A 14,119-nucleotide genomic window follows, 5' to 3' on the forward strand; every position below is an offset into this window, starting at 1 on the left:
ACTCTCCGATCACGATTGGCGGAGACTTGAGCCTGACGAGCGATTCAAGTCAAGTCGACGAGTGTATGACGACCAACCCAGACTACTTTTCGACGCTGAAGGATTGGAGCCAGTGGACTTTTTTACGAAGTTCTATCCGACTTCCATCTTTGCCCACATAGCAGATGAAACGAACAAGTATGCGCAACAATTCTTCGATTGCCCAGCGCCCCTCCCAGAGGCTTCTCGATTCGGCGTATGGCTGGACACCGATGAGGAGGAGATACGCGCTTTCACCGCACTTCAAATAGCGATGGGACTGGTGTCAAAGCCATCTGTGCCTCAGTACTGGGAAACGAACTCCGACATCTTAGTGACTCCTGGGTTTGCCGACGTCATTTCCAGGAATCGATTTCAGCTATTGAACACCTTCCTACATTTCAATGACAACGAGAAGCTCGTGCCCCGTGGACAGCCCGCTTTCGACCCCCTTCACAAGACGCGCCCTCTCATCGATATGTCCCAGCCGACGTACCTTGAGCATTTCCTTCCCGGGGGATACCTGTCAATCGACGAGAGCTTGGCGCCGTTCAAAGGAAGAATCTCCTACAGACAGTACATCCCAAACAAACCACGGAAATGGGGGATAAAATTCTGGATGCTCTGTGACGCCCAAACGGGATTTTGTCTGCGGTGGCGGCAGTATGTCGGAGCCGAGGGACAAGACAATGGGGACAGCGCCACTGAAGCCCTGGTGAAACAGCTGACGGAGCCATTCTACAACACGGATCGCGTGATCGTGATGGACAACTATTATAGTTCCGTAAAGCTCTACGAGGATCTGTCACGGAACGGACTTGGAGCCTGTGGAACGGTGAGGAGCAACCGACGAGGACTTCCAGAAGAGATCCGACGTGGTGGTCTGCACCTTGCGAAAGGTGACGATCCCGTGTTTTTCGCCAAAGGGAGGGAGATGTCAGCAGTGACTTGGCATGACGTGAAACTCGTGAACGTGCTGTCGACCGTCAGCAGCAACGATCTCAAACAGAAGCAGATACGGAGTAAGAACGCCGAAGGAGGTCGCCGTACGATTCAGAAGCCAGCAACTGTTGACGTGTACAACAGGTTCATGAACGGCGTGGACAAAATGGATCAACGCATGTCCTACTACCGCTACCCTCATAAGAAAATCAAGGGATACCGCGTAACCTACCACTTCACCATGGAAGTAGCTCTCGTGAACGCTTACATCGCATTTCGCATGGCTGGCCACAAGATGTCCACGCGCGACTTCAGATGTCGGGTGATTGAGGGTCTGCTGAACGGCTACAGAGCATCTCGCTATCGTCGGACACCGTCACCTCCCATCGCCGACAACGAGGCAAGACTGACTGAGCGCCACTTCCCAGCAGAGTTCGAAGATCGACAACATCGTCCTGACTGCTACGTGTGTTCGGACCGCAGGAGGGGAAGGCGAAGACAGACGAGGACATACTGCCGACAATGTGGACTTGCTATGTGTTGCATCCCGTGTTTCGAGATCTACCACACCAGAAAAGATTTCCGATCATAGGTCACAAACACTGAGTCTTCTGATGACATGAACTCTAAACAATGTCATGAACTTGTCGTGTATAGGCCTGTCTACCGTTGCTTATAGAATATGCATGTTCAAATTACAGCTCACAGATGGCAAGCATTTCCAGGTGCATGATTCATTGTAATTACATGGACATTATTGGTTTTACGATCCAAGACTGAGATGTATTGAAGTATAATCGCGATATCTGTCTGAACTTCACCCCAAAAGAAACGTTCCGTGTACTCTCACTTGTACTCATTTGCATGTACACAAAACCAGGTGGTTATTGTCTGTCAAATCGATCCCAATTACCAATGATTATGTCATTAGCCAGGGTAACGTGAAATCTTTAGACATGAATTTCTCTGCCAAGTTATCTCTCATATTACATTGCCTATTTACAGTGTACACACAATGTATGTACATTACAATAATGGTGATATTCCCGTAATTGTAAGGATTGGTTATTTATCATCCGTAAGTCTTCGAAATAGTAATTAATAGCATTAAAAAAAATCAAATACTGTACAAAGAGATAAACGTTCATATTGATGATATGGTTATACACAAAATATCAATGACAATGTGATAATTTATTGAGATGTAGCTCACAAGTTCTTGTATTATCAGAAAAGGTTGATATTATGGGTCAAATCGATCCCCATGAGTAACCAGTGATATGCCAGTGATTGTGCCACTAGCAAGTTTATTATCAACTTGTACTAGTAATTTATTTTGTATACATACATATGTCCGACAAATTATGGAATTTTGGATTTGTGTAGTGCTCATTACACTTACAATGTATACTTGTCAGTGGCAATTCTGAATCTCGATGGTATATTGTCGTGTTTATGAATTCAATGGTGTATCTTATCAAACTTTAGATTATGTGGGGTTATTTATGTCATTGTGTAATTATTCCTTGGCTCTTCAACAATAAGTAGCCGCTGTTATGATTTTACAGCGAGTTCCACGATCGCATTTGAATAAGTAATTGTCATATCACCACATATTACATGCATGTAAGTTGTCAATGTAAGAGCAGTGAATTCTTTTCCGGATATCACTAGTCATCGTGTGAATGAGGAATTGAAAATAAAGCATTATTCACAGTGACGAGTGAAAGAGATAAACTATACTCATCTGTTTCTTATTTGTAATTTAATCAGCGTTGCTGAGTGTGTAATGTCAGATCAAAGCTGATCAATTATAGTGAGATTGCAAAACTGAAGTGTATGTAACTACTGAAGGATACTAGTAGTATCTTACGAGAGAAGGTGCAATGTATATTCAGTAACAGGTTGTATATGTGGAGTGAGATCAGTTTGAAGAGAGAATACTATTGCCAGAAAGACAGAGAGAGAGAGAGAGAGAGAGAGAGAGAGAGAGAAAGTGACGAATGGAAATGGAACTCGACGTTCCAAAAATAGTTATCTATGACATACAGTATAACGATAATAATAATAATAATAATAATAAACATGTGTGCATATAATATATATATATATACATATATATATATATGTATATATACATACATATATATATATATAAGTATATAAGTATATAATATGCGTATATTTCTTACTCTCTCTCTCTCTCTCTCTCTCTATATATATATATAAATATATATATATATATATATATATATATATATATATATATATATATATATATATATATATATATTGTATACATACATAGATCGAGGTCGTCAGTTTCTTCTTCGCCTAAAAACACAAAATCAAATAAACAACCGACAAACAAGACTCAAAAGCACACATACAAACAAAGCAAGAGTATGATTATTAGCACACTTAGTTGCATGTAAGGTTGGAAAAGTATAATAAGCGAAGCTGAAAACATGCACAACAAAGGAATTCATCAAATCATGCACTCCATGCAAACGTACTGTACAACAACGTCAACATGTAAGCTAACAGTTTTTATATTCGCATCAAATCATACGAGACGCAAGGTACGAAGAAACAATGCACGAAGCCTTGTACAGCAATTCCTCTTTAGAGTATATAGTTCTCTCCCCCCCCCCAAAAAAAAAGAGAGAGAGAGAGAGAAAAAAAAAAAAGAAGAAATGAAATTCGCCAATAGGGTATTAGTAACAACAAGAGTTTGAGAGACAAAGCGATTCTGTCAGAAAGAGAGAGAGAGAGAGAGAGAAGGGACAGATGGATATTGAGGTTAACGTTACAACAATAATTTGAAGTTATTCATATATCATAGAGAGATATAATAATTTTACCTCGACTTCTTCACTTATTTTGTGAAGTAAAGATTTGAGTTAACGACATTCTTGTATGACCAAATTGCACCAATTATTGAATATTGAAAAAGGCTGCGTCTTGATCGTTTGTATGGATAGTACCCCCCCCCCAAAAAAAAAGAACACACACACACACACACACACACATATCAAACAACACACAAACAAGAATCAAGGCAAGTTCCACAACAAAAGGTTTGATTATACAGGTACACTTAGTTCTATCTTAGATTAGAACAAAAAAGCTAAGCTAAAAAAAAGGTCAAAATCACGTTGCACTTTGCACAAATTACGTAAAACAGCGTCAGGTGTCAAGTAAGACAGCCTACAGTACTGTGATCTGTTGTATTTGCCAAATTTATTCACGAAATTTTGTAGAAGAGGAAGTGCAAGAGAGTTGCTCGCCAAGTATATGAGGAGCTCATTGATACACAACAACAATAAGAAGAAATAAAGACATATCGCGGTTCGATTCATTGCCCAGAAATGTCAAAAGTAATATCTTTATTTTGTATTTCCGATGGATTTTTCACCGAGTCAAAAATCCGTTATAAAACGATCTTCAGAAGTGTAACGTCATAATAATTTGCAGCCCTCGATACGTACGATAACAACAACAGAAATGAAAACACGGCGCACTACGCGGTGCAGATAGCAATAAGGTTCGTAAGTCCACAGGAGAGTTTAGTCAGTTTAGTGAGAGTTTAGTCAGTTTGAATGACTTCCGCTATCTTGGAAAGTCCTTCACGTACGTTTTTGGATTTGATCAATGTCAACATTGGAATTCCTTTTGTTGACTAGTTTTGTTGAGCACTTTACCATTTTGCAAAACATGGGACACTTATCGTCAGAAGAAAGTACACAATAAACGCATACAAAGGGCCAAAAAGATAGGACATTAGCTATCGCGATGTGTGCTTTGTGAATGTCTATGAATCGTTTACTATGTATACAGTAGGAGAGCGGATCGTATCACCGAACGCCTTTTTTTTTGTGGCTTTGAATTCAGCACAAAGTGGATGAAATGTCGGCAAAAAATAACACCGGTTATTCACAAAGTCCTGAAAATACGAATTCAGCAAAAGTACGCAAATTATTCACTCAGGTTTTTGGAGAATAGGCTTCAAGCATATCTTTTTCTCCAAAAATTTAAAAAAAAAAATCAAAAGTTGTCTTTTACAACCGCAAAAAAAAAATCGCATTATAATTAGGTACATGATTTTCGTAATGGCATAGTCAATGCTTTCACATCTTGTTCTTGCACCAGAACCACAATTCTTACCCAAGGTTCACTACATGTACCTACTAGTATTCTTACCGAGGGGAGGACAAAGAGAAAAAGAATCGGCTAATGAGGCTCATTTTTTTTCTCACCGCAAAATGTCTAATACGAACATTTTGAATAGTTCCCATGATAAAATCTTGCGATAAATCGACATCTTCTTCTAAATCTGAGGTAAAATGTGAATTTCTTAACGTTTATGCATTTTTGTGTTGCATTCTATTTTTGCGGTTTCGGTCCTTATAAACGATTTGTGAGGCCAGTCTACGAGGTCCCGCGAGTATTGAAGATCGTAAGTACGCAGAAATATGCGTACGAAATTACTATGATGTCGGGCAATACCATATCAGCTGCATTATGTATTCAGTACTTCCCTTTCTCAAGGTGTGTATATCGAACTCTTTCTAGCGCTAATGATATTATGTAATGACACATTCATACACAAAAGGGGACTATACCTGGGTATTTTTATACCCTTTTCACCTCCCCCTCTTTTTCTACCATTCTGTCTTTAGTCCTAAAGTACGCCAACCTAAATTTCTCCTGGTATTCACTTTCATTTGGACAAGGAGACCGGCAATGACAGGCTAAAAACAATGACGATCACGTCAACGCAAATTATATGGATGTGCCGTGCGGCTTAGTTCACGAGTCAAGTTTTCGCTTGCTGGTACGCGTGCATACACAAGGACAAAGGCGTTTTCTTCTTTTGTATCTGATTGTATGTAAGCGTCGGGACGATTACAGTACATCAAACAGACAAAAGGATGAAAGGCTTGACCGTCAAAATAAAAGCTGACCTTCTCTGAGGGACAAAATGAAAGCATGCTTTCAGCCGTCCCGCAGGACAGCATCCAAGCGGAACAAGACGACTGGAACCTCATAGAAAAGACACGCAGACTCAATAGCGTACACACGCGTGGTTTACCAATGAGACTTTTGATTTATACACAGCTCACAGAGGGTGCGCTCACGCCGAATTTTCCCGGCGCGAAGAAAACATACCTTGTCGAAAAATCATGAATTTACTCTAAAAAATCCTATGTAAGCATACACAAATATTTAGTTCAAACGATAGATACACTTATCTGCTGTCATTATATATCAATGGCAGTTTCATAGTGCAAGTAATTATGATACCACAAACATTTTAATGAGCAGGAGTTTTCTTGCTCTTCTTAGTCGCCGATCGGCGACCATGGCACGTCAGGACTATGGTCGCCGATCGGCGACCATGGCACGTTAAGAGTTAATTATGTTAATTTATGCATAATGATGCATGAAATCAGACAATTTGGTATAAATCACTAAATAAAGCTCAAAATGGGCACATTTTTTGTGTAAATATTCTTTTTAGTTTCCTGAGCAAATATAAGAGAAAAAAACTGTGCCATCTGAAAAAAATTCTTATGTATTTTATTGTTTTTTGAATTTCTTATGTATTTCTTTGTTTTTTTGACTTTATGTTTTTCATTGTTCTTTCGATGAAACTTGTCCGCGACATTGTTCGGAACAAGAAAATACGTTATTTATTGATTTTGATCAATAATACCCCAAAATAATCATGCTTTTATGAAATTTGCCTGTAAGCACAGTTTGCATTGAAATTGTACACGAATTCACGTTTTTGAGCAATTTTTGGTCTGACATGCATGTACATATTTATGCGCAACTTCGGAACCGCGCGCCTGGGCATCGCAAATTTGGTGTCAAAAGATGCGGGAGACTCGAAAGAAAAAAGTCATGAAACGTTGCGGCATTAGCTTTTCGCGTTAGCGATACATCGCGCGAAACGTCGAGGGGGGGCCTCGGAGGCCCCCCCCCCCCCCCCGCCCTAGTTAGGGTTAAAGGGATCACATAGTTGTGGTTGAGACCTTACATCAGGTTTATAACATTTTTTTGTGAGATAGTGAGAAACCTCTTGATATGAATATGAAGGAGCATGCAATTCCACAAGAAATTCAACGTTTATTTGATAAAAATTTGTTTCGAAATGGCTGAGATACCCAAAACAGAGCAATACTAGTAAAAGGTGAGACCCAAATTTTATTCCAACTATTTTGTTTTACTTTGTTTTTGGATGTCTTGGCCATTACAAAACCGATTTTCATCAAATCAACTTTTTATTCCTCTTAGAATGGTATGCTCTGTACTCTTTAGTAAATGGTTTCTTGATCTCTCGCAAAAAGTTAAAAGCCCATTTCTCATCTCCAGCAATACTATACCATCCTTTTAAAATGTAAAATTTTTAGAGGTTTATGAAAAGCTTTATTTAAGAATTATCACTGTTGACCAGGAGAGATATGAAAATTTGGTGATTTTTTTTTGTTTCAATTTATTATCCATTATTTAATGCAAAAGTTTGCAGGGGGAAGAAAGGGAAGAATCTTTTGTCTTCCTTATATCAAGAAATCTTTACTGTGTAATCCTTTTGTATCTGGAGGGTAACTGATTTGATACGTGAAGACCAATAGTCATTCATGGATCATCACAGGATGGCCCAAATTATGCAAAGAGAGACCTAAATATGTAGAAGATAAATGCCGGTGGGAGTGGTAGCAGTGTCCCCATCACCTTGGGGGAAAGAATGTGTAGGGTTCCCCTTCCCCTGTCAGGTCTGTTGCTCTATACACAATGTGTGTTTAGAACTATTTGTGAATATTCACTCCTAATTAACGATTTCTACTTTCCTCACAAAAATATTTCTGTTTTATCTACAACACCTTGGTCAAATTTTTCCATTTCCTTTCTAGTATGAGAGCGCTCTGATTTATAAATGTCTCACATGGCTCTTTTGAAGTGACTCCTGCTTAACTCAATTGGCTTTGTAAAAAAAAAAAAATTTGTGTAAACAAAAAATAAAACAAAACAACAGGTTAGTAGTTTGATTTTCATACATGTCTGGATGGGACTGAGCCTTAGAAGTTGTACAACATGCTCGATTCTGCATTATTTCATCACTTCCTTTGCCTCTTCAGCTCTTAACCCTAAAAGGGCCGGGGGGGTTGAATCAACCCCCCTCGACATTTTTCGCGACTTCTCCGCTCCGCAAAATTTTTGACCACGCCGTTCTCTGACTGTTTACTTTCAAGTCTCGCGCATCTTTTGACACCTTTTTTGCGAAAATCGCGCTGACCGTTACGACTCTGCACGACCTTTTATACATATGCCTGTCAGACTGAAAATGGCTCAAAAACATGATTTTGTGTATAAAGTCTAATGCAAATGGAGTGTTCTCTTCTTATTCATAAAGATATGATTATTTTCACTTTCATAGGCTGAAACTAATTGATTTAGCATAATTACACTTGAAATAGGTTCTGTCATAAATTTTGTGAAAAAAATGTTAAAACAAAAGGTCGAAGAACAAAGAAATGCATAAGAAATTCATAAAACAATAAAATACAAAAGAAATTAATTTTGATTCCAGATTTTTTTTCAAGCATATTGTTAGGATTGCTACAAAGAATGTTATCACCAAAAATTAGGATTCTAGGAGCTTTACTTTCTGATTTAGAGCAAAATGAATGATTTTATGCATATATTAGTATAATTAATCATTATGACAAAAATTTCCATTTCTTTTCTTATAGTTTGGTAGATTACACCACAGGTAACGCATTAGCCAATTTTCGTGGCAATTGCGCGATCAACGGCCGAGATCTTGGGGGGGTTGAATCAACCCTCCCCCGGCCACAGAACACCCATAAAAGCCCGGCCTGAGTAGGGTTAATGAAGTTTGTTTCTAAAACTGTGTTTACTTAACTGTCAGATTCAAATTATACTGTGCTCAATTTGTTTGTTCAATAGACTTTGTATTTCATGTATGTATGATAAAGAAATTCAGAAATAAAATGAAACTCAATCAGATATTGTTGTAGGGATTGCAATATGGAATGTCCATTGTGTGTAGTCTGTGCTATTGTGTGTATTAAATCATAATATACTATTGGTAATATAAGTGCACTTACATGACCAAAAACGAATGTTATGCAAGCATTTTCATGACAGAATTTGTACCATGGTCTAAAATTAGCGTGCAATAGGCGTACCTTTAACATGCGCTTATCAATGCGTGTTTGCTCCTGGACGTCTGTTGGCATACGCAATATGTCAATCGCATTTATGCAGAAGAAATTTGTGTAAACCATGGTTTCAATTGTACCTCCTTTGTGAATTTGGGCCTTTGAGTCTTGAATCTTTAAATATCTCCCCAGGATGGACATGAGATCTGCTTCGTCGGAGACGAGGCCTTCCAGGAACTCTCACAGATGGATCCCAAAGCCGACAGTCTTCTAGACGAGGTGAGCTCACCATTGTGTAAAAAATTGTTAGAGGCGGTACAGGTGACCCTCATTAAAGGAAACCAAAATTCGAAAGAGAAATGTGGATTGAGTGAAAGCAGTAACATTAGTAGAGCACATCAGTGAAAATTTGAAGTAAAGTTTTGGTGTTGGAACCGCTAGATGAGAAGACTACTTGAGTTTATGACATCATGTGTGGGCAATAATTATAAAGAAAATTTATAGAAAATTCAACATGCTTTCACTTTTGTAGCATAATTAAGGAGCACTTGACTAACTGCTTTCAAAAAGCAGGGGAATGATTATGTACTACCCTTAACATATGTCAGAGTCAAGTTGATGGAATATGTAATTTTCATGAAAAATATGGAAGAAGTCCCTTTATATTTTCTTTATATTGTTGTCCACACATGCCGTTATAAACTCTAGTAGTCTCCTCATCCAGCGGTTTCAACACCAAACCTTAACAAATTCATAACTTTTGCATCAATTGTCTGATTTTCCTCAAACTTTCACTGATGTGTTGTACATGTAATAATGTTGCTGCTTTCACTCAATCCACATTTTTCTTTTGGTTTAGGTTTCCTCTAAGTGTTCATTGTGTAAAAGAGCTTGAGAAACTACCTCCTGTCAGAGATACAACATGCACCTGTTGGCTTGCCTGAAAAGCCATTTATGAAAAGCCTCTGAAGAGTTTGTTCTAACAATATTCTTAACCTTGCATTTGTTTTTGGTACTAGTTTAACTGTCCTTTGTCAGAAGAATTTGATCCATCAGTATTTTGAGAGATGAATGTTACTGGTATCATTCATCTGATTGTCCTTCCTGAAACTTTAATTGCAGAATATGTTTGACGTTAACTTGAGTAGGATTTTAAAGGAATGGTATAGGTTTGGTAGAGATGGGAGATTAAGACTTTAACTTCACAGGCTATGCAGTTTCAAAATAGGCCAGGCTATATAGGGTTAATTATGATTCTTTTAGATGTGTGTCTTGGTCATCACTGTACGCAGATACCCATTTTGAGCATTTTAGATCACAGGAACTTTGTATATCTTCCTGAAATAGATAAATATTTATGTAATCCTGTTTGACATTTTCTTTTTCAGGCAATTGCTGCTGACAAAAGCGACGAGTGGTTTGCAAAGAAGCAAGCGAAAAAAGCAGCCAAACCATAGAACAGATGAAAGTTGAACTGGACGTCACATGGCGTGTGTAGTGTGGAGCCATCCATGTATATGCATTGGAATCTATGATGCAAGTAGTGTGGTTTGCTGAAGACTAGATCATGGCAATATAATATCTCTATGAACATTAATCAGTAAAGAATGTGGTTTGATTTTCAAGAAGATCATGGAATCGAGCAAATCATGTTAACAGCATCATCAGAGCATACCAGGACAATTTTTCACACCACAAAAGTGCTTGTCCCACACTTGTTGTGGCCATGCAGGCGAGGAAAAACTTCTTTTCAGCTGCCAGGCAATGTGAGGCGAGTCCAGGAAACAGCCTTGTTAATGGGGAGCATTGTGAGATGCAGAATTGACAAATTATGGCTGCAACATATTATCTGCAGCATTTGATCACAAGAGGGCGGTAGACTTTGTCAATTTCACATCGCCATCTCAGATATGAAGGGCTGATATTAATACCTTTAGAATGACATTTGATAGAAAACAGATCCAAGATCCAAGATGCAGGAGGTACCAATTCTTATTTTAGACTAAAAATCTTTTAAAAAAAAAAATCTTGTTTTATACAATATGTTTTTTAGCCTTCCATAAACTTTACTAATCAAATTATAAGATTTGGCTAATTTGATCATACATATATTTGAAATGATGACATCTGTTCAGTAGAAGAATCTATGTATTCTGTACAAAGGTAGTAGTGTCATGCTTTCCAATCAAAAATTAAACATTATATTTTGTGGATGAAATTCAGAGTTTTATATGAATATTTCTTCTCCATAGATCTATATTACAATATGCCTGAATAAAAGTCATGTCCTTTATAAATGACGCAATGTTGATCAATAAACAAATGAAGAGAAATAAAAGCTGAGGCAAACTTGTAAAAATGCTCCACTATTAGCCTTGGAAAAATTATTACAATTATGTCGTACAATGTATACCATGCATAGCAGGTTTATATTTCCTGTGAGTCATATCAACACATTATTAGCTCACCTGAGCCGAAGGCTCAAGTGAGATATTGCGATCGCTCTTCGTCCGGCCTCCGTCGTGGGTCGTCCGGCGTCCGGCGTCCGTCGTGCGTAAACTTTTTACATTTTCATCTTCTTCTTGAGAACCCCATGACCGATTTTTACCAAACTTGGCAGGTAGCATTCCTAGGGGGATAGGATCTCAATTTGTTCAAATGGGCACCATGCCCCACCTGGGGGGGGGCCCCCAGAGGGGCCCAAACCCCCCCCCCCCCCAAAAAAAAAAAAAAAAAAAAAAAAAAAATTAAGAAATCTTAAAAAATCTTCTCCTCTAGAACCAGAAATGATAGAGCTAAGTTAATACTATGAGTTAGTACATTGATGACTGCAGTTTCAAGTTTGTTCATGGCGGAATCTGGGGTGCCCCCCTTGGGACCTAGGGGAGGGGGATGGGAGGGGTCCTAATGGGGCCCAAATTGTACATTTTCATCTTTTTCTTTAAAATGCCATTATGAATTTTCACCAAACTTGGCAGTTGGCATCCTTAGGGGGATAGAATTTAATTCCCATCCAATGGGCACCATGCCCCACCTGGGGGACCCCAGGGGGCCTAAATTGGGGCCTAAATTGTAATTTTTCATCTTTTTCTTGAAAACCCCTTTATGAATTTTCACGAAACTTGGCAGGTAGCATCCCTAGGGGAATAGAATCTCAATTCTATCAAATGGGCACCATGCCCCACCTGGGGGGCCCCCAGGGGGCCCAACCCACCCCCCAGTAAGGAATCTAGGGGTGTAACTAGATTTTCTCTAGAACCAGAAGTGATTGAGCTAAGTTAATACAATGAGTCGATGACTGTTGTTTCAAGTTTGTTCATGGCAGAATCAGGGGTGCCCCTTCCCCCTTGGGACCCCCCCCCCCCCCTTTTGACCCAAGGGAGTGGGGTGGAATGGGTCCAAATGGTGGTGTAAATTGTACATGTTCATGAATATTCACCAAACTTGACAGGTTGCATGCCAGGGAGTTAACAGTAGCGGATCCAGGGAGGACCGCAACCGGCGCCCAACCCCCCCCCCCCTTTATTTTTTGTTGAAACAGAAGAAATAAAAAGAAAAAAATGGGGGGAGGGGTGCATGCCCCCCCCCCCCCCTTTAATTTTGTAAACGCGCCCCCTCTTTACGGAATTCCTGGATCCGCCCCTGGTTAAGATCTCAATTTCTTCAACATGGCACCATGCTCCCTTTGGGGACCGAGGGGGCCTAATTCCCCCCCCCCCCCCCCCCACATTTAGGAATATTTACAATTCTTCTGTAGAACCAGACTTGATAAAGCAAAATTACTTTGTGTTTGTACATTGATGACTGTAGTTCCAAGTTTGTTCATTTCAAAAGTTTCAAAACTGCATAGTCCAGCATTCTATAAAGTACAGTGTACCTTGCAGGTATTTTTACCAGTGTGATGGAATATGCAAATGGACACCATGCCCCCAGCTCTCAAAGCTACCCCACCACAAGTTTCCAATGTTCTCAGGTAAGAGTCTGCCAGAATGCATGAAAGGTGAACTTGCGATACTCAGGTGAGCTCGAGACCCCCGGGTCTCTTGTTTGTGAATATGTAGCCCTATATGTATAGACACAGAAGATGTACAGAAACACAGCCATCATATCCTGCTGCCAGTTTGTAAAACTTTGAAACTAAATTAAAATTTTCACTTATATTTGTATTGTAATCATATTGATGTGTAAATTTTTTGTCTCTTTTCTTTTTCTCTCTAATTTCCCATGAGATTTGCTTCAAGTTTTATGATATTGGTTAACTTCAGTCATCAGTTACTAGTTCATATATGTCTATATGCATCATCATTTACCACAAATATGCATGCATCATTAGTTCAAGAGATAAATTTGTCTGAGAGCAATATGAGACATGTGCATACAATGGCAGATGTATAACTTGTCAAATTGGCTGTTATGTGATTTCCAAAAAATGTACTTTTTTTTGGGGGGGGGGGGGGGGGAGAGACAGGCTTCATACATTGACATATGAACAGAGGAAAATTTTCAAGTTGATTTTATTGTATGTTTTCATTTCATTTTTTTTTAGTTTTAATTTTCTCCCTGCATTATGACTTTCCTAGATAACAGGGTGTACAAGAGTAAGAGTGCAAATTTCTTTTAGACAATCATGTGTTGACCTTTAGGACCTTGCCTACTTTCATTCATTTCTTGTATTAAATGTTGATACACATTTTTTTTTTTACACCATAGTTTGCTGTTTGTTTGTTTGTTGTTTTTTTATGGCCCAGAATATCTAGAAATTCATGTGATTGAGCCTTAAATTTCCCTTACCACAGTATCTAAATATGCACTTCCTTTTAGAGGCTTTAGAAAATGAAGATTACTTTGGCAAAAAAAAAAAAGAAGTCATCTCCATGAATTAGTACAATATACAGTGTTATTGGTGCATACAGAATGGGATTGCTTTTTTGTCAGTATTGTGATGAATGTAATATTTTGATACAGAA

General features: G+C 38.8%; 1 protein-coding gene across 1 annotated transcript in view; it reads left to right on the forward strand.

The window, feature by feature from the left end:
- LOC139735791 (glyoxalase domain-containing protein 4-like) overlaps positions 1-10,985 on the forward strand; it is a 30,969-nt gene extending 19,984 nt beyond the window's left edge. The window contains exons 6-7 of the mRNA XM_071646542.1: positions 9,345-9,431; positions 10,541-10,985. Of these exons, the coding sequence (XP_071502643.1) occupies positions 9,345-9,431; positions 10,541-10,609 (156 nt within the window). The 3' untranslated portion in view covers positions 10,610-10,985. The remainder of the gene's footprint in view (positions 1-9,344; positions 9,432-10,540) is intronic.
- Positions 10,986-14,119: the final 3,134 nt, after the last annotated feature.

This window comes from Diadema antillarum, unplaced genomic scaffold (assembly GCF_040938485.1).
Source record: "Diadema antillarum isolate AM-2024a unplaced genomic scaffold, OU_Dant_1.0 seq00000597_RagTag, whole genome shotgun sequence".
Taxonomy (NCBI): Eukaryota; Metazoa; Echinodermata; class Echinoidea; order Diadematoida; family Diadematidae; genus Diadema; species Diadema antillarum.